General features: G+C 39.6%; 3 protein-coding genes across 3 annotated transcripts; all 3 read left to right on the top strand.

The window, feature by feature from the left end:
• The first annotated feature begins 778 nt into the window (after positions 1–778).
• tmed9 (transmembrane p24 trafficking protein 9) lies at positions 779–5193 on the top strand. The gene is made up of 5 exons (XM_036547958.1): positions 779–945; positions 2135–2235; positions 2333–2458; positions 2663–2809; positions 3031–5193. Exons 1-5 carry the CDS (start codon positions 798–800, stop codon positions 3178–3180), a joined length of 672 nt encoding a protein of 223 aa, XP_036403851.1. The 5' UTR covers positions 779–797; the 3' UTR covers positions 3181–5193.
• Positions 5194–5794: 601 nt separating this feature from the next.
• b4galt7 (xylosylprotein beta 1,4-galactosyltransferase, polypeptide 7 (galactosyltransferase I)) lies at positions 5795–11746 on the top strand. The gene is made up of 6 exons (XM_036548477.1): positions 5795–6504; positions 8759–9091; positions 9511–9736; positions 9856–9939; positions 10027–10131; positions 10537–11746. The coding sequence occupies exons 1-6, from the start codon at positions 6452–6454 to the stop codon at positions 10690–10692; spliced, it is 957 nt and encodes a 318-aa protein (XP_036404370.1). The 5' UTR covers positions 5795–6451; the 3' UTR covers positions 10693–11746.
• A 2610-nt stretch (positions 11747–14356) lies between these two features.
• Positions 14357–15151, top strand: LOC118791248 (homeobox protein not2-like). The gene is made up of 2 exons (XM_036548547.1): positions 14357–14693; positions 14808–15151. Exons 1-2 carry the CDS (start codon positions 14357–14359, stop codon positions 15149–15151), a joined length of 681 nt encoding a protein of 226 aa, XP_036404440.1.
• Positions 15152–22028: the final 6877 nt, after the last annotated feature.

Genomic DNA, 22028 nt, shown 5'->3' with positions numbered 1-22028 from the left:
GAAAACTTACAAAGTAAATGCAGAAACATATTTATTGATACAGAATGTACCAGTAACAGCAGAAGGCCATAAAGCGCAGGGAGTCCGGCTGCATGTTCGGTTGGTAAACTTGATCAACCTGTGTTACGCACTGCTCTTTGGGAAAAACAATGTTCTTACAATGTTGGGTTCTGATGTAATAAAGTGACTTTAATTCACACAAATCGACTGAGCACTCTTTATTTAAAACCGACATTTGAAATGCATATATTTTCCAAGCATGTTTATTGAAATGGCATGTATGAAGCATTTTGGCAGTTAACCAAGAAATAAGTATTGAGTTCCCTTACTTCCTAAACACACAGGAAAACCACATCATTTTATAAAAAGGTTATTCCAGCCACACCATGATTTGTAATGATTGCATTTTGTCATTAACCCTCATATTCTTGTGCATTGCATATTTATGTGTATGTAGGTATTTGGTTTGTTCAATGATTATATATTGATCAATGCCTTAGTTTAGTGAATTATATTCAGTATATTTTCATACCATTTGTATGTATGCCTAGTGTATTTTGTGAAGTGTTATCTTCACTTAAAATTGAGTAAGCGTCTCGGTTACAAAGTAATCGCACATACGAAAAATGGACTCGGAGCAGACGCCGAGCACATTCACAAAACTACAAGAACCAGAAATGCCCGCCGTTGAGCCACCAACATTAATTGGATGATGCCGAGTGATAGTTTACGTGGCATTGGCTCCTTTGCGCAAACTCAGCTCTGTCTACCTGTCTTTCCCAATCACCGGTAGTAAGATGGTGGCCGTCAAAATGCAGTTTAGTGTGTGGTCTGTTTTGTTGTTTAACATTTTGTACAATTTTTCCTCCGCCTTATATTTTCACATAGGGGAGACAGAAAAGAAATGCTTTATAGAGGAGATCCCCGATGAAACCATGATCATAGGTAATTGTTTTCCTGAGTATATTTATTGTATTGAACTTGCTAGTTAGCTAATGCGTTAGCTAGCTTGCTAGCAAGGTCCTTCGTTTGGAAGGCTGATGACTATTGGACTAGCTGATTAGCTAACTTTACAGACAAACAGTAATAACTCTCTAGGGTGTTTTGATCACAGATTAAATGTTCTAATGTTACTGGGTTAACTAAAAAAATCTGATCGATAGCGAGCTTCTAACTCGCGATGTAGTCTTGATCGTTAGCTCGTTAGCCTGCTAGGCTATTGTCCGTAATTGAGTTTACTAGTCCAGTGTACTTGATAGTTAGCTGCCGTGATCAAATTGCAAGCAAGAAAGAAGGTCGATTTTAAACGCTTCTGTTAAGTAGCTGGTTAGTTTACTTGTGTCAGTTGGCAAAAGCTGATTCCGTTTCTCTTTAATCCGCTGGTTTACCGAGCCTGCAAGTCTACTAGTTTCACGTTTCCGAAAAATGTAGCAACGTTAGGCGACTGTTGATGACAGTCTATTACGTGGTCTTCCATTCGTTTAAGGCACTACTGACAAAAGCTTAGTATTATAAGTTGTTCTGCTCGAATAGCGTTAGCTTACTACTAGTATATTGGACTACCATTGCTAGTAAATGTCAGCTATGGAAAAGACGGATAGCTAGCGATGAAGGGCGACATTTGTAGTGCCTTACTGCCTGCGTAGTTGCTCATTGGGTTTTCGTTGCTGTGAACTTCTGTGATCATGCTATGCGTAGCTGTCTGCCTAGCGAACGGCAGGTGGACAGATCCTCAGTCTACAACTCAAACAGGTGAAATGGAGGCGAGATGCACTTTCTTCTCGAAATTAGCCTAACGTTATGCTCTCCGTTCAAAACTCCTGCAAGCCACGCAACCGCATACGCTGCTAACCACTTCCTGCAATGTGATGCTGGGGTGCTTTGCAAAGATTCAGCCATACCGTGGTGCAGATTCAGTCATATAGATGTAAAGGGGTATGAACCGGTTGATCATTCTAAGAGTGTCAGGTAGGCATGCCTTAAACCTAAGGTTGTTGGAAATCTGTGACATTGCAGAGTTGTTACGTTTTAACTGAGAGCGAAGATTCGATCTACACTTTGAATGACAATGCTAATGGGGCTCAGTTTTTTTCTTGAGAGTTTCATATGACGTTTTTTTTTTCCTTACATCTAGGGAACTATCGGACACAGCTGTATGACAAACAGAAGGAAGAGTACTTGCCTGCCACACAAGGACTCGGAATGTTTGTTGAAGTGAAAGATCCTGATGAGAAGGTACGCTGGTTTGGGTTAATCACTTTATGCCCCCCAGGTGAGATATATAATTGTGAGTTTTGATTTCACTCTGTCTGCCATTACCACTGCTTTCCAGGTGATCTTGTCTCGTCAGTACGGTTCGGAGGGCCGATTCACGTTCACTTCCCACACCCCAGGAGAACATCAGATCTGCCTACACTCCAACTCGTCCAAGTTTGCACTCTTTGCTGGGGGAATGTTGGTGAGAGCTATACAACAAGCTAACATGCTGCACCAGGAGTCTTTACCAAAACATTTATGTGTACATAGCATGAAGGTGGTGCTACGTGATTGGATAACTTTTGTTAGTTAACTTTTGTCCCTATTTCCAGTAATGATCTGTGGGTTTCAGCTTTATGTTCATTCTTAAACGCAACTCCTGACTAAGAAAAAATGTTTTCTTCAGAGGGTTCATCTGGACATCCAGGTTGGGGAGCATACCAACAATTATGCCGAAATCGCAGCCAAAGACAAGCTGACAGAGCTGCAGCTTAGGGTGCGACAGCTTGTCGAACAGGTTGACCAGATTCAGAAGGAGCAGAACTACCAGAGGGTGGGTTGCCTTTTTCATTCTTCACAGCATAAGTTCAAGCAATCTGATCACACTGCTCAGCATAAACAAGCTTTGATCAGATTTTCTTTGAGGCATTTTAGGACCACAAGTCGAAAGACAACGTGGACAGAGTGCAGAAGAAAACTTGCTGCATATTGCTGGTGTCCGTTGCTGAAACCTCTGGCTGTTTGTGTGACCTGCTGGCCGGTCTTCTCTCACAGTACCGTGAAGAACGCTTCAGGCAGACCAGCGAGAGCACCAACCAGAGGGTCCTGTGGTGGTCCATCGTGCAGACGCTCATCCTCGTGGCCATCGGCTTCTGGCAGATGAGGCATCTCAAGAGCTTCTTTGAGGCCAAGAAACTAGTCTAGAATGCACTCTTATTTATTTATGCATTTTCAGTTCATGCAGTATAAGGAAACATCACTCAGCACATGTCACAATCTCAAAGATCTGGACTGGCAAAATTACCTTAATATTGTTCCAACATTGCATTTCCCCTCCTCCCTCACAGTTTTTCTTTGGAGTTTATTTTTTACCTTTTTGTTGTACAGTAAAAATACCCTTGATTACCAATTAAAGTCACAACATACTTGTTCAGCTTGAATTTTAAAAGCTGTGATAAATCCCCCCTTTTTTGTAATAGGTTACCCTGTATTGTGTTTTATTTTGGGCAGGGCATGGTTTTAGCCACTGATTTGGTCTTAGTTTTCTGCCTCTGTTTTGCTTTTGAGATTGTCTGTTTGGCTATGATACTCTTCAGCAGGCTCATTAATGTAAAGGTTAGTTGCACTTCTCACTTTTTTCTTTGTAAATCACAAAAACCACTTGAAAATTTCTGATGTAATTCAACAGGTAAAGAATACATACACCTATCATTAATCAAGGTAGGTCAGTGTGAGTCTTCTAAAATGACAATAAAGTAAGTTCAAACACCACTGATAGTTATTTTTAAACATTACACAATCATTTACTGACCCCTTCTTACAGCATAGTGCTGTGTTAGACATGATCAGCTCATTTTTAGTCTGTATTGTGAAATTTGCTCTTGGTAGAACTTGACCAATTCATGCGGCAAATGGGATTTTTATAACATCCAAAAGGCTTATTTTAACAAAATATTAAATGTGTAACATACTTCCAGTGATTAATTTGATGTGCTTTGTACTGTGATATTAAACCAGTGTGCTACCGATCTAAGTCCTAGATGGTCAGACATAAACTTGTTAATAGCAATGTTGACAGAGTGACCTTTCAGGGCTTGATCATGGAAAATCCTACTAGCCAGATGTGAAGCAGGAAATTGTGCCATCTGTTACAGTTGCTGTGTTTTTGTTTGCTTTATATACCATGAATTATGTATACAGTCTTTGACAATTGGAAGACCTAGTTACTGTCACTTGAACCAAACCTGTATGGTAGTTGGTTGGGTAATATGCCGGTGTCCTTTTGGGTTGTGAAATTGTGGTGGGAGTATGCATTAGGGACACGTTTTACAACGTGAATCTCAATCATTTATGTTCTAATTGGAATAAAACCCAGGTCAGGTAATTTTCCTTATGGTGCAGAAAATGTGCATTTCCGTCTGATTGGCCCATATTGGCAATTTTATAGAGTCTTTGGGCAAAGCAATATACTGAAGTGTCCAAAGAGGCAACCATCTTGCCCATTCCATTCTTAATGGCAAATCTGTTAGGTTGTAGGTGTACATACCAACATTAATAGATAATGTGTAAGCCCTCCAATCTGTGTAGTAACTTTTCAGGCAAATGGCTCTGGTTAGAATATCTACATGTGCATGGTTTAACTGGGTTAGAAGTTTGAGTAGAACTTACAACAGTTAAGTGATCTTGAGAATGAAGAATACCACATACTGCATTTCCTCCTATCCAGGATTTCTTGGCACTGTAAAATGTTAACATTTTTGTTTTAAATTTAAAAAAGGAATTGAATGTATGTATGCTACTGTAAAGGACAATGGGATTTGAGCATTATGTGTTGTAAATGTTTTCCTAACATTTCCAAAAACATAGTGGGTCCTGATCACAGTACTTTAAAGTCATTTGCTGATTATTTTTGCTGAGGCACATCTGAGGAATCAGATCCCTGTGTTTCGTCTCGGTATTGCGCAACCACAAAATTTCTCTGGTTAATCATCATAGCAAATGCTCTGTTGTAGACTTTCATTCATTCATTTAGTGTGCCATTTTCTTTTTGCATTTGTATTATTGAGAAGAGTCTGGCTAATCAGTCTTTTATATTTTGAATTTGATCTGTTTTTAATGAATAAGAAGTAACAGTGAAAAATGGGTGAAGGTTTTGCGTTTCAATGTTTCTTGGGTTATTAAGGGTGTTCAAATCTGGATGCAAATCTTTAAGAATTCTTTTGAATTGAATTTTTGTAATGAGACCTGAAAATAAAGTTTCCCCCCATAAGCTTTTTGTTGTTTAAAATAGTTTTAATATTTAATATCAATAATATTAGCCATATAACGTTATTACATTGAACACCTACATGATTTTTTTTTTGTAAACTATGAGAGGAGTACACAATTAATGGTGAACAGCAGTTAAAAGAATATCTAGAAATATTCACAATATCGGCTCAATATTGACTGTGTTTCTCGTGCTAACAAAAGGTATAGCAATTGAATTTCTAGATTCTAGATCTAATTCTAGATTAATTATTCAACAGAATAATGCTGTTAAAGGATATAAATAAAATACCAAGTAGTTACGTCCTATGTGGATTTTCCTAATACGTGGATTTTCATAAGTGTACTGTATATTTTCTTATGTTAATAATTGCCTGTGGCTCCTTATTACAGACTACATAAAACATTTAAAGCGCTACTGAACAAGTGCAGCAAACGTCCTCTTTGTTTACGCAGTGTAACAAATAATGTAGTCCTCTCGAGCGTAGGAACTTAAATACTTTGGCCACGGTTTCCACTTAGAACAATCTTCGAAACGCACCTGATTGAAAATAGCCAGCGTGTAGCATTTTTTTCAGCGGAAAGGAAGACCGTTTGATTGTAGGTTTCGTCTGCCAGTGTATGTACAATGCGGTTAGCTAGAAGGGGGAAAAACGTCTTGTTATGTCGATGTATAGGATTCATTAGATTTAATTGCTGTAACCTTCGATAGCTTACTACAACGGCTTTTAATAATAACCGTTAGCTGTCTATGTTAGCATGCCAGTTAGATCAGTGTAGCTGTCGCTCACTCTACCTTGAATTATCACAGCTAGACTAGATATCTGAAAAAGGGAAATGTAGCAAGGCAGCTGACTTAATTAACGTTAGCTAGCTAGCTAGCTATTCGAAGCGAAAGCGAATCCATGCTATATTAACCAGCTAAGTAACTAGCCTGGTACATTATGCCATTTTCTATTATAATTAGTTGGATAAGAGAAGAATAGGCTTTCATCGGGACATGATGGCGTTGAAGTAAAATGGAAGGAGAAAATTGACAAGGAGATGTACATTTGTAGATTTACAGCCAAGACATCAGTTTCTTGTACGGATAGAAAATAGTAGCTAGCATTAGCTAGACTGCCGAAGTCGAGGGGTGTTATTTGGCTAGCTATCTACCAAGTTAGCCAGTTTGCTAAAGACAGTTCTGGGAAGCGTAGTTGTGAAGATGATGTATTCTTCTCGAAGAAAACCGGTTCTCTACTTTAAAGAGGACAGAAGGTAAGGTGCTTTAAATGATTGTTTTACGGTGTATTTTGATGGTAACGTTAGCTGTCTAACTGGATTAGCTAGTAAGTTATGTGTAGCTGGCTATGTTTGCTCCATACACTGCTCAGGTTGAGCTACCTGGGCATATTTTATAATGCAGTGCGAGTGATCTTACCCAACAATCAATAATGCATGTAATATTCAGTGTATGTGAAGGCTTTGTATAACAGAGTAATGGAGTGGTACTATGTAAGTTACCTAGCTTTAAGTGTTGAGCTAATAGTCACACACAAACGCGAAGTGGCGTTAGAGGTGATGATCTGTTTATACAATCTTGATATTATCTTGGGACAACCTTTCAGAGATGAACACCAAAAAGCTCTGCATCGCCAAGGAAATAGTTTGTGAGTATTGTAGAAGTGTGGTTCTCCGACGTTTGCTTTCTCATGATTATTGTAGAATTGTGCATCAAAGATTCCATGAGTGGCACAAAGTGCATGATCGTTGTCTTTTTTTCTAACCACATTCTGCCACAATGGAATATTGTGCAACACTTACGTTGGGAAGTTTTGAAACTGTGGCGTTATACAGAATGCTGTAGGTTCATTTACAGCAGTAGGGTCTTTCTGAACGGTGGACCCAAAGCCTATGGCTGGAGCTTACACAGCAGTCCTCGGGCTACAGGCTGTGCACGTGCTTTTGTATTTGTCATCTCGGCGTTTCCACAAGATCAAGGTCCTTACCCCAACTTGTTTCCCGCTGTTTGTAGCTTTTCATGTGATCTCAATTTAGTGAGAACAAAATGGTAACATATGCGCAACCTGCAGGAGCTACAGAACATAGAGCGACGTCCTGATGTCGACAGCTCAAGCTCAGACTAGTTTTCGGAAACTTGGCCGAGGGGAAGGGAGAAATATAAATGAGTTCGCACATGCTAACAAGAAAGCAGGTCACTTAATATTTGTGTTTGCTTGACCTGTTTCAGAGCGTAACTATAACTGATACTGACATTTAACAAAAGTCAATCAAAACAAGTGACAGTGAAGTGTAGCAAATCTAAACCACTGCTTTTATCTCGCTGGTTTGCCACTATGCCATTTCAAGCCATGATATGAATGTTAAACATGATGTTTGGCATGCACGGTTTTTTAACAGATGTGCAAGTCAGTTTTGGCTTATACTAAGTGCTAAATGGGCTAGGCCCTGTGTTTAAGAGCCTTTTTCAGCCTTTTTTCCTGAATCTATGAGGTTAATGTTATTAGGGGTGTGAATTTTGAGTGATTTTGCTATTTGTTGCAGTGTGACATGCATGTGATGTGAACGGAAAACCTTTGGGTATTTGTAATCAGCCATTCTCTAGAAGTAAGATTCCAAGGTAACTGAATTGCCCTTGAAAACTGTTGTTTGCTTCCAAATTGTAGACCCTCACACATAAACAGATTTAGTCTACATGAGGGAACAGGATGTGTTCCTCTGGAATGGCCATTGACCTGGTATCAATATTTTTAGTTCTTCATGGTCAGGTCACTTTCCACCTCATGGTACATGATACATGGTACATTGATACAGTATGTCGTAATATCCCATTGTAGACATATGAAGGAGAATCAATGCCACTGCTTCTTCGATGACTGTGTGTCTGCTGCATCAGCGTGTGTATCACTTTCACAAATGACAGCTTTCTAAATCAGGCAACAATTGAGCACTGACGTTGCCACAGTAGTGTGCACCTGTGCTTTACACATTAGCTTTAGTTTCATATGAAATAGTTGATGTTAGGATTGGGTGTGGACCAGCTGATCTTGGATCTGATGTTAAAGGAAAGTATCTGGAGCCTGCAGCAGTCATATGATATGGTATAAACTGTACTGTGCGTGGGAAAAAACCTTATTTTTCAAGGGGAAAGAAAACCGTTACATCTGCAATAATGGTGTTGTAAAAAGAGTCCGAACACATGTCCTAATTCATGTGACAATATCCTGTATTTGAGCAGTATTTTCAGCATTCACTTGTCTGTTTTTTTGCAGGTAACCAGATAATCAATTATACCTCCCCACCCCTAATTATTACTGTGACATAATAAACCTATGGCTAGCAGCAGTGTAGTCAAGTGCAGTGTCAAGATGTGCCGAATGCACGATGTGGTTTTTAAAGACTTTTTTTTTTGAAGTCTCTGTGTGTATGTATGCAATTTGCAACATTTAGCATGAGTAAATATTCAACCAATTTGAAACATGCAGAATTATGAATTGCCTTTGTCTTTCAGATTTCTGTCTTGGAAATGCAGTGTGCTGAAGCTGTTCTGCCTGTGCATGGCCTTGGTCCTGGGCCCGCTTCTGTGGCTACAGCTCAGCTGCTCGGGTGACATGAGCCGCGCTGTGGTGGAGGACAGTCATGTGCCTCACCAACCCTGCCTGCTGGACAGACAGCCATCCGCAGCGGACGACCCCTCTTGGGGTCCTCATAAAATGGCCCTCCTCATCCCTTTCCGGGAGAGATTTGAAGAGCTGCTGGTCTTCGTCCCTTACATGCATGCCTACCTGAACAAGAAGAAAATACGACACAAGATCTTTGTCATCAACCAGTTGGATCACTATCGGTAAGACAGAAGGATATTGATTTTCAAAACCGCATCTTGTTTTCAAAGTATAGAATGATTATGCTAAATATTCAGAAATAGGCCTCCAACTCAGCTTATTTTTAAACACAGTTACATGCTTGAAACTAGTTTCGGTCTTTTACGTTAAACTGCACTGTGACAACAAGATCATTTTGTGGTGCTGTATTTGTGGAGAAGTGAAAAGTACTGAGCTATGCGACTGATCCATAAAATGGATAAATGCATAAACTGTTTGTAACAGTTTGTACATGAATAGTTTGTAACAGTTTGTACATGTAATGCACATTTGTACATTACTCTCTATTGAGTAAATGTACATAGTAAATTTCTGATGTAACTAATATGAAGAAGCTTGATCCTCAGCTCTGAGTTAAAAAAAAAAACTTCTCCTTCTACAGCTTCAATAGGGCTTCACTTATCAACGTCGGCTTCGTGGAAAGCGGGAATGACACCGATTACATCGCTATGCATGATGTAGACCTGTTGCCTCAGAATGAAGCGCTGGACTATGGATTCCCAGAACAGGGGCCCTTTCACATAGCTTCCCCGGAGCTGCATCCGCTCTACCACTATAAGACCTACGTGGGAGGGATACTGCTCCTCACTAAGCAGCACTATCAAATGGTAACCCAGTGCTCCACATCTCCACATTTTGAGACTGCTTAGATGCTGAGCACCTTGAGCAGTAGGTTAAGGAAACGCTGTGTTTGTAGCTCTGTTGACTCTTCTTTCTGTCACTGCAGTGCAATGGCATGTCCAACCGGTTCTGGGGCTGGGGAAGGGAAGACGATGAGTTCTACAGGAGACTGAGAACAGCTGGATTACAGGTATTCCTGCATTATTCGAATGGACAGTGGAGTGTTTTCATTCGCACGGCGCCTGTTTACCGACACACATCGTCTTTTTTATTTCAGCTGTTTCGACCCAGTGGGATAACCACGGGTTACAAAACCTTCCGACACATTCACGACCCTGCCTGGAGGAAGAGAGACCAGAAGAGAATAGCTGCCCAAAAGCAGGTCAGTTATTTAGTCTGTTGTCACCTGCTAACAATCTCCACAAAAAGATAATCACATGTACTGTGTACCAGTGCAAAGCTATCGAATACAGGGCCTCATCACACCTGCGGAATTATTGGATCTTCATTTTGTAACCTTGCCATGGCTGTAGAAACCACTTTATCACCATTCATAATGATAGTACTCACACTATTAAACCATTTGTCCTTCATCACCATTGATAATGAAATTGCTCACACTATTGAACCATTCTTCTGACGAGGTCATCTGGGAATGGAAAAAGGGCATGTACATATTTTCTAAATAAACTTTTCCATAAAATGACGATTCATTGTTATGTTAAAACTTTGATTTTGTTCAAATTTTGTAGTAAAGCAATTGCCATGTTTTGCCTTGTTTAAATAGGAACAGTTCAAGGTGGACCCGGAGGGTGGGTTGACCAACCTGCGGTACAAGGTGGAGTCCAGGCAGGAGCTCACGATCAGCGGTGCCCCCTGTACTGTCATCAGTGTTACACTGGAGTGTGACCATAGCCAAACGCCTTGGTGTCTACTAAGTTAGTATGCCTTGAATCTGGTCACGTGGACCATAGGTCAGTGGAGAGGGGTCTGGATCCGCCTTCTGGCTGCATACAGAGGCTGCCAGGGACCAGGAAACCCCTCTGTGTTACGCCAACAAAGACATGTAGGCATAAAGGCAGGGCATGGATGGCCACTGCAGTGACAGCGTCATTTAAACTGGACTAGTATTTCCCCCTTTGTCTTTCAGTTCTGGATAAACTACATAATAGCTGCCTAAGTTGGTCTTGGAGAAAAGTGCTGAATCACGGACTAAATTTCAGGGACTTTTTTGAAGAGGTCACAAAACTGAACCTTTTGCTAGGATCTTATGTGAGCAGAAATGAGGTACACATTGTATGTGGAAACAATTTAACAGGACTTTTTTTTTTGAAGAGATAGCAGTTGGCAGATGATCCATTTGGAGTGAATTTGCTATGGTAATACAGGTAATACTTGGAGATGTTGAAATGTATTTCATGTACTTCTGGAACGTTTTACGTGTGCTTCAGTCAGTATTATTGTTTACATGTGGTGTCTGAAAATCATACATTGCAAGACTGTTCTTTCCTTCAAAGGCACTTGAAGTTGTGTTACCATTTCAGAGTGGGTGGAAAGGTGCTTGGATGGAAAGACCTGTTTTGTCATCATGAACCTCATGCTGCTTGGTAAAGGAGTTTCCTTGATACGCTAACAGTGCCACAATAGGTTTTATGTCCAAGTTGTAAAACACTTTGTTCCCTGTTTGATTTGTTTTATCGGCGGACTGAAGCAGGAGGTCAAGAGGACCGCGTTGATGTGATCCTATCAGTAAACAGAGCACATGACATGAACTCTTAACTGTATCCCTTTACATACTGCGTCAGTTGCGCAAAAACAAAGCCTTGGTATAATCTGTTGGCTTTCATACAACGGAGATTAAATGGTATGGTACGTGTGTTTGCACAGTATGTATATAAAGTGCTGAATCAGAGACCTGTAAAATGTGTGGTCCTGCTCATTCCTCTTTCCTGCTGTTTTTTTTTTCTTCAATGCAACTTTTCAAAAATATATTACCTCTTTGCCCTATGCTGATTTGTGTTAGTGACAATCATTGAATTTAAATGAGAGAGTGGCAATAAACGTTGGATTTAAATAATCATAGAGCAATTATTACTACTACACCCTCCCTTTCAGCTTCCAGGAAGAGTTAAAAAAATATATAGATATATAAATATATATAAATAAATATCTTTTTCGGCTAGAGGCATGCTGTACATAACACTCTGAAAGTCCTCACTCTATCTCCTGCAGTTTTACTTTAAGCAAGGTACTTAGGTAGAGTTTATACACTAAAATCCAAATGTTATTTTAGCGCATTTCTATCATTTAATTGTTACAGGGCAATAATACATTGCATGGGTGCAGTGCCATCTTTGTGCACTAGATGGCACAATATGATGCTACTTTGGTCTTGATGCTGCTTTGGTCCCTGGCAAACAACCATAGCCGGATATGAAAACCATCTTTAGCAGTTAAGACTCCCGATCTATAGGTCTTTAGTCTTTAAATGAATACAAGAATTTAAGAGTCGTAAGACATATCCACACATTATTATAGTGAACTCTGTGAAAGTTCAGAATTTTAGTTTGAACTTGTGACTTTCACGAAGGCGTATTCTGATTCTTATCGCGTCGTATACTGTCAGCATTTTAGGAAATTATTTCATTTAGGAAATTGTTGTTACTAACGTAAGACATTTTATGTCCGGAATCAGTCTGTGTTGAGCCATTACAGGCTAAACTATCTGAATTTAACTGTTCCAGATCATCTATTGTTTGGAGTGTCGCTTTAATCTTAATGATCCTGTGAAAAGTTGCAAATGAGGGCATTTGAGACTCTTTGAACTCTATGGCGCGTTCTCACATGGAGTACTAATAGCAACAATGGTAATATAACTATTCTATTCTGCCTGGAGATTACAACCTGTTAAAACGTGAAATCAGAGGCACAGATGTCGAAACTTGATATAGAAATTCATCCTCTAGCACCCAACGTGGCGTTTGCGGTTGGTGAATATTTATTTTAATGATGTTGGGAGTCAAATGTCTCAGACATGTGGAAATGTTAAAATATACTGTAACTTAACTGTAACTTAAGTCCTCTCAGTTGTTGGCAATAGTTGTTAAATCGATACATATTCAATACAATAAGAGACTCAATGTCTCTATACGAACTTATTATATAAACTACTCTGAACAGCACGACACACAATTATAGCTAATTTAGTAAATTTAGTAGTAATAAAACCAATAGTGCTAGAGCTGCATAGTTAGTCTTAGGAGCAAAACTATGGCTTGATATTCATCATTTTTCATTTGTCATTTATCAAGTCGAAATAACCAACAACATAATTAACACATAACACATACTGGAATTACATTTCTTCCAACCTCATGAAATAAAAGCGTTGCTAAGTAGAGGAAAGCGGGTGAATCGGAATTGGTCACTAAAAAAGCTAAATGCTTGTGAAGAAGTGTAGGCTATATCATTGCACTTCCGCGCACCCCATGAAGGGGAGACTTACTAGATCAAAAGCAAATTAACAACTGATTATGCAGTGTTCAGTGGCGGGACTTGGCTGTGGTCCACTTATGTTAATCTTCTCTTTTCTGGACAGTGCAACTTTCAAATGTGAGTCCATGTATATCCCGCTCAGTAATCAAACGTTTGAATGGATTCAGTCGATTTTGCGTCTTAACGATCCGTGAACACGAAGTGCAGTTCCTGTCGCTTATTATGTGTTGAAATAATCTTAAAAACCTTAACGTTGCGTTAACCATAGCCATAATACCATACATTAAATTGAATGGGCTGCGGTTTAAATTCAAATTCAATAGTGCGATAGTTTTTGTTGATGACATGCATAACCCGTTCTAGAACGGATGGGTTGAGCAAACCCAACACAAAAATGGCCTAACCATTTTCTTTCGCTTTAAATACGCTAAGTGACCAAACAACGTGATGTTGGATAGAATAACTGCATGTTATACTAGACTACACGTTTTTCAGCACAGTCGGAATTTCAATGGGTACACACGATTCAATTTCACATCTTTATAGCATCATTGCATTCGTGCGCATGGTTTCATTTCGTGTAATTTGCATGGTATTTATTAAGGATACGACGTCGGACTATTCTTTGGGGGAAAAAACAGTTACTCTAAAATCCGCCTGCATACTAAGCATGCATTTTTATTGTGGGCGTTTGTCGAAACTGTGGGTATTTTTCTTCAATGGCTCACATTATCTAAAATATAATGGATCAATAAAGGCCCCGTTGAGGAACGATTGTAGGTTTGCGCTTGGCTTGATTGGTGATATTTGTCACTTCATCAGTGCATTGACAATAAACCCTCTGAAGTCTTTATTTACGAGTTTATCGAGTCGTAGTTGATCCATTAGCACTCACCAGCTCGAACCAACCGCCTCATCAAGACAAGTTTAACCCTAATCTCTTCAAAGAGATTTTTCTCCAGCATTGTGACAACACCCTGGGGCACAGTTAATGCTCCATCCAATCCGGTTGAGGCTGGGGTATAAAGCCGTGGTCACTTCAGCCTTCGACACTCGCATTCTCACGGAATCAAGATCCCGTTGAGTGACAGAAGGATAGAGGAATGAACAGTATGGATACAGCGTTTTTCAACCGGCCGTCATATGCTTCACCAATGAACTATTGTTACGCCGCGAGGGACGGGCAGCCGATTCTCCACATGAAACACCCGGGGACGAGCGGAACACAGAAGTGCTCGTTCAGTATCGAGGCCATCCTCTCCACCAGTCCCCGGGAACCTGTCCAACACAGAGTGGAAACTCATCATGGGCCAACGTTTTCTGCACCGCCTGCTCTGCCACTGTGGCTTCCAGCGGGATATTCCGCTCCGAGCTCGCCTGGCTCTTACCCCCACCATTACATGGGTTATCAGCAAAGCGACATCCACCACCAAGCGCTGTATAACGAAGGTAAGATACGTTCCGGACGAAATATTTATTCTGTCTGTTCGTTCAGTTTATTTTAATTACTCACAATATTCACGCGATATTCAAGTTGTGCTGAACATATGTTTCATTTTAAAGGTTTTTCTGGGCCTTGTGGAAAGCTGATGTCTAGAAGAAATTACGTACGGAGAACCTGTAGGAGAATCCGCACCATCTTCACCGACGAACAGCTGAAGAAGCTGGAGGAAGTGTTTAGCAAGCAGCGCTACATGACGGGGACTGAGAAGGTGCTCCTGGCCTCTGCGTTGCGCCTCTCTGAGACGCAGGTGAAAGTTTGGTTCCAGAACAGGAGGACGAGATGGCGCAAGACACAGGAGGACAAGGCCTCCAGCTCTCCGCAGAGCAACGAACTCCGGATCCCTTCTCCAACAGAGGGTGACCAGTTTAACACGGTGGAAGAGGAGGATTCATGGTCATCTTGAGAAAGGACAAAATGACAGTTAATGGTTTTAGAATATCGTGGCGTAAGGCGTGTCGTGTCGTAAGCCTATGTAATTCGCATTCTTGTTAAACAAGATGACTTTGGTGCTTTACACTCAGAGATCGTTGTTCCACTGTGTGGGATATCAAAGAGTGATTGTAAAATCTTCCCAATAAAAAACGAATCCAACATCAATTACTGTTGTCTCATAAATAATACATTGAGGTTAGACTGTATACAATGGGGTTTAATGATCAAATCACAGACAACGTAGATGTAACCTTTTTACAAATAATTTCGTGCAACAGCGTTGTCTACGATTTGCAGTATTAAGTCATACAACAGGTACAAACTATGAAGTCAGGTATTTTGACGCGAAAATTATATGTAGTTTAATTTCTCTTCCATTATCCCTCCACACTCACCTATTGCTTCATACGGGTATTTGTACAAAACAGAAAGCACATGCTAAACGTTTAGTAGTCATTTTATAGATTGATCTTTAAATCATGCATGACTCTAAACTACTGTGTTATCTAAACCTCATGACATCACTCCACAACATCTTGTTTTAAAATAAGGATGACCAGCTGATTATTCTGTGCTCCGGCTATCCATTTGCCTTTTAAAGGTTATTGTCTGATTATTTCGCCATTAGTTTTCATGATAAAAGCTCTGAATGGTTTATTGTTGGTTGTTACTATCAAAACCTCCATCACACAATGGGATTAAAAAGATAGTTGCTTGATCTAGCGTCCCATTATTGTATTTTATGAATACTGCAATAATGTAAAGCTCCCAATGGTAACATAGTTATCCAAAGAAACGTTTCTTTGTTCATCAGACAACGCCTGAAATGATGCCAATACCATTACATTATATGTTGTGACCAGTTTAGTTATATTCAAAGAGAGGGACGATAGGTATAGATTTTTTTTCAGATTTATTGCCATTATTACAGTGTGCAACATTTACCATGTCATATTTCTAATTGTAATCATGTTGCGTTTAGAATTTAATTGAATGTCGCTTTAATTAATTTAACTAATTTTATCTTGCTGCAACGCGTTCCTGTTATCGAACTTAAAAAAATATGTTCAAAGGTGTTTTTTGGCCATGTTTTACTTCAAATTCAGATTGCATCTCGTTGACACATCATGTAAGCCATTTAAATACTATTGAGGATAACAATACCTGCTATCCTCGACGAAGATAGCTTTGTTTCTATTTTGATGTTTAACTAAATGGTGCGAGTAAATACGAACTAATCCTGAACCTCCGGGTGCAGATATTCTCGCCGGTCGTGGCATTAGGTCTGCCTTTCGACGGTGACATACTATTGTGCAAAACCTACTGTAATGTGTATATTTTAAAGCTGGCTTTAAATATTACTGTAACACTATGCAACAATAGCAGTGCACGCGCTGTGACGTCGAGTTTTATTTGTATTCCAGTGCTCTAAGTATATTTTTATGCTTAGAAGTTTAATCTGAATGTGCGATTATGAACATTTACCGTGGGGTAATATAGGTGGGCGACAGTGTTAGCATTAACATAAATAAATTACGGTCGGTAATTGTAGTTACAGCATTTTTCAGTATTTTTCGTGAAAACATCTTCATTTGTACTGTTTGATAAAATTTAATACCGATTTAAGAAGCAACTTACAACACTGCTTCAGATAACCTATTAATAATTATTTTCCATTACTTCTGAACAAATTTTAAGATCTTATGTCGGTCGTAATTGCTATATAAAATCTGTCGCTTTTCACCTAAGCTTATCCTTAGCTACACTGAAACTGTTGAAACACCTCACGGCAGTTACGTATCAACAGTTTATTTATTACAAACAAGATTTAGACCTTCGCAACATAAATATCCCCATAAGTCACATATTCACGCTTAAAACAGGATAATGCAAGCATTTGTGTTAGCCACTGTTGATCGGAGTCATTACGGTATAACCCTACATTGGTTTGTTTTCTCCGTGATGATTCCCATCCCATTCACCTGATAATGAACGTCTGGGACCATCATTCCACAAGTAGTTCATGTGTATTCCGGAGCATGTGCAAACACGGGATCCTTCTGGATTTCCTAGTTTATATACACTCCGTTTCCGTCTAAAATCCTGATCACATATTCTCTGACCTCGAAAAAAAAACTGCATTATGTGTGCAATTTTTTTTTTTTTTCAAAAAATGAAAAGTGTCAGGTGCAAGGATACATGCACAGTAGTTAGTCTAGGATACGCACACATACATACTTACATAAATATATTACATTGGTGTCTAGATAGGTTACACATACCATAAACGCGGATGCAGTGCATTTGAAGAAGTGTCACTCCTACTTCTAGATCTATGTAAAGGCAGTGCTGTGATAACGAGCACATTCCGCCACAATTACACAATTACACCGCCAATGTGTTTTAAGGCATTGCATTAAGCGTTTCGTTTCTCTGAAATAATGTAAGAATTTTACCTCAAATTGCACTTTTATGTCATAATTTCTTCGAGTAAGGACTGGACTAGTTAAGTCCGTTTAGCTTGCCAGAGGACATACTGTATTGGACAGGATGGCGTTAAATGCCGCCAGCTCTAAACTCTCCAAAGGCCGTTGTAAATACATTATCTGGCCCCTGGCTTCAGCTGGTTTGTTACGGTACAGGGCTCTGCCCGAGGCAGTCCTCATAGCAACAGAGCGCCGGGTTCCTGATGGCCAGGTGTGTAGGGAAATTCCTTTCAGTAATTGACATTTATGGGCTCGAAATGATGTCGGCAGGAAAGGTTTTGTAAGTGGGAATTGAAGTAGTTCTTTTTAAATACGGCTACCTCCGTGAAATGTTTTGAGCAAATAATTTAAAATAGTAATCATCCCCACAAATTTCAAAATCGACGCGATCTTCACCTTATGGAGATGAAATTTATGACCTCATAAATTGTGCTTTTCCCACAAAAGAATATTTCACATTCTTATGAGTGTTCGAAAGACATGTGACATATATCCTTGTAACGATAAGAAATGTCATGTTCTGAAGTAATTTTGCAGAAATATTGCTGCTACAGTTATTACATGTTTTCAGATTATTAAAATGCAATAACTAACAAAACATACCAAGTCAAGTATCACAGTTTGGTGTCCATTGGATCGTGAGAACAGCTCACCTCGTTCTCAGTCTCTCATTTGTAAGTATTTCTAATGTTTTAGTGACATTTTCTCAAATATATCATTTTCTCAGATGTACCGCAAGCCAATGCGTCATCTATTTGTGTAAATACATAGACTATTTAAATAATTTATTTAAATAATAAATTCTATTATGCAATTTATTCACGAAATGGTGGAATGTATATATATATATGCTACATTCTGGAGCGATGGCTAAACTTGAAGCAACCATGTTGTATAGTCGGAGGGAACAGGGCTTGCGAGTGACTTAAAAGTTCTATTCCCAGGTGGGCCACTGCTGTTGTACCTTTGGGCAAGGTAAAAAGTAACTGTAAACTCCAGTCTGTAATAGAGGTCTGTTGTCTTAATTCAGGTGTAAATTTCAAATGCAGGCTTCTATTGCATATTCTGTTGGAGAAGTGAACGGTACACCAAGGAGCAAGGCAATGTTGTCTTTGAAAAGTTTTGGAAAAGGCCAGCACGCACTTTAGGCAGTCCGTTCATTCTTTTGTTCAGTATTGTCGCTCATTGAGCTCGCAATGCCAGCTGTGCTGTAACAATCAGTGACCTACCTGAAAAGCATGGATTGTAAAAAGTACCCTTAACAGTAGTACATCTTTGCATGTACCATGTACTGCGGAACTGTACGATATTATAGAGAAGGAACGAATATGCTGGTTGCAAAACGGAGTTCTCGCCCGCTCCCAGACATAACCCTTTTGCAACAGACTTCAGAATCGTAAACCAAATATAAGAAACCAAAGAAACTGAAATGTTGAAAGAAGTTTGAAAGCAGATGAAGGAGTTTGTGTTGACATGTTCTATGACAATGCTGTCTTTCTCAGTTGCTGGTTAAATGCCAGTTTCATGAATAATTTACTGAACGCGACACTCATGTTGCCCTGCTATGGAAGTAACTGGGCTACTATGACATTATTCCAGTTCTGTATTGCACATTGTATTCTGTAGACGAACACAACGCATGTACAGAATGTGAGAAAGAACGGTTTCAGACCAGACTCTACACACTGTTTTGTAAGATACCCGTGCCAGACCACTGGTATTTTGGTGGTGTCTTTTGTGTGTTTGAGTGTTTTAGTTATCATTCCTATAAATATAATAGAGGTCCTCAAAACAATTTGTAAAATCACTTAATGTTTTTTGAGTGGGCACTTTCATTTAAAAATACAGCAGCAGCTTCCCCTGTATAATATTTCACTAAAGAGAGCTCAATTCTAATCGTTATGCCGATGTGTGAAAAGGCATCAGAGTATGAATAATATATATTAAAATATAGATGAATAAAAAAAGATATATTTCCCTTGCTTTGGTGCCCTAAACATCGTTATGTGGCCCAAACCTAATCCACTAGAGGGCGCTATTTGTATGGCAACAGCCCCTATCAGATTATTTCCCTAATAAATTGTACCACATTATTAATATTCTATAATAGTTAATGTTTTAAATCTAACCACCACATTCAACTGTTGTATTGTAATTAAAAAAAAAGAACTGGAATAAGGAAGAAAAATAAAACAGCGGTGCCTTTGCTACACAGATACTGCCAGATGTAATGGGATTTACAGTGGTATTACTTCCAGATTTGTGTTAACATAAGAATGCTCCACATTATCTTTGAGGCAATAGTATGATGCGGGATATATTGCAATTACTTAGCAGTGTTTTTTAAACTCACAAATGGACAAAGGGACCAATTAAGATAATTTTATAAACAGAATATGTATTTCATAAAAGAACAAGAACACTCCATAATATCTCCATAAAAGCATATCATCATAACATCTGATTGTGTAAAGAAAATCAAAGCTATTACAGGCCCACAGTTTCAGCTTCAAATCAAAGCAAGGCACATTGTACAACTTCTGAAAAAATAGAGCAGCATTAAACTAATTTAGTAGCCCTTTAAACTCCTTGTCAAAAGGGTTCTTTATCAAAAGACAACCAAATGCTCCCTTTTTACACCATTGCCAGTCTTTCTGCAGTTTTCACCAAAGACCGTGGGCTACAGAATTTGCCCTTTTGAGGGGACATTTCCTTTGTGTGCACCATTGCAGTGAAGTTCAGTTTTGCTCATTTGGTCTGCACTGGCTCTTTTTCTTGTAGCTTTGAGTCCTTGGTAACACATGGAATAATTGCATGAATCTCCATGTGATGTCGTGCATTTTGGAAAGTTATGTACTGCACTACATTTTTGGTGCTCTAATATGTTCAGGAATGGATGGCAGCTACTCTCCTAATCTCCTTGTCTGTGTTTTTTATGACCGGTAAAATAGCCAACGCTGCCTTATTAAGGTGTCTCCCTTTGTAAGAGGGCTTAACATCAGTTAGCTGGTTCCAGGCAGGGGGACAATAATCGCTTTTTAACTCAGCTTCACACCTCGAGTGCCTACAAAAACTCCAACTGGTTAATGCCTCCTTTCAGTGCTGCACTATCTATAATTAATTGCCAGAGGCGAAATTAATAGATGTTAATGGCCGTTTGAATCAAAAGCAAAGGGGCAAAAAGCTGCAAGTGAAAGCTATTAATTATGTGTCGAGGGATTGGGCGGGCAGGGACAAGAGGGGCGGGGACAGGGTTGCTTTGGGCTTGTGTGGTTCACATGGGCTTCCGCCGAGCGGACCCTGAAAGGGGCGAGTGGGGGGGCTTTTGTGGCTGCCCTGAGCCACGATTGTTCCACGTGAAAGGGGTGACATCTGTCCTGGGGTTTCTGGGACTCTGATCTACCCCCACAAGATTTAACGTGGCTGGAGACAAAAGGTGGAAGCCATGGTACCCAGGCACACAGAATTGCGTGACATATTTCCTGGTACTTCGCTTTGATTGGAGTCAAATGAGCATGTGTCTAACCTTCATCCCCATCCCCACTGTGACAGAGTGTCAGCTCATTTGAGGAGAACATTTGGTTTTTTTGTGGTAAGAGGTCGGTCCAAAAGTCTAGGTGGAAGAGTATACCTTTTCATGATACTTTTAATGAAAGATGCTCAGCAGTTGAATCACCATAAACAGCACAATTCAGTTAAGCTGACCTACAGGTCTCAGCTGCTCATAATGAGCTACAAGGAGTGTATGTTAGAGTGGGTTAATCATTTGTCCATGTCTGTGGTCAGTCAAGGGAGTGTCATATCTGTGCTTGCAGAGTGGCTCAGGAGTACTTTCCAAAAGCTAGAATACCTATAATATTCTGTTAAAACTTAAGGCCATTCATCATCTGTCCACTATAGGTCTTCTGGGATGATATGCACACTGGGGCTTCATGGGAGAGACGTATTACCTCTCTGTCATTTGTCATTTATCATGTGTGCTGGTCAATGATGGATTATTACCAACGATACAAGATGGAATTTTTGTGCTACGTTTGTTGTTCCATTCCTTGATATTGAAAGACATTCATTTAATGAATCTGGACGAACATACCCTGGCCTTAAATAAATGTATATGATCTACATCTAATTGAGAGCAAATTGGGGGCACACTGTATGACAGCGAATAGCGTGGAATGGTTTACAGTTTCAAGGATGTTTGTATCTGCTCATTAGACTGATGGAACTGCTTGCAGGGGGCGCTATAAACCGATGTTTTCGCTTGACGGCGAATGCAAGAGATGCAAATGAACGAACGAACCTCATATTAACAAATATAATTTAGACTATTGAGGAACATCAAGTTTCCTGTTACCCTAATTG

The sequence above is a fragment of the Megalops cyprinoides genome, chromosome 16, assembly GCF_013368585.1.
Source record: "Megalops cyprinoides isolate fMegCyp1 chromosome 16, fMegCyp1.pri, whole genome shotgun sequence".
NCBI lineage: Eukaryota > Metazoa > Chordata > Actinopteri > Elopiformes > Megalopidae > Megalops > Megalops cyprinoides.
Note: the sequence above shows the minus strand (reverse complement) of the source record. Positions and strands in the feature narration are given on the sequence as shown.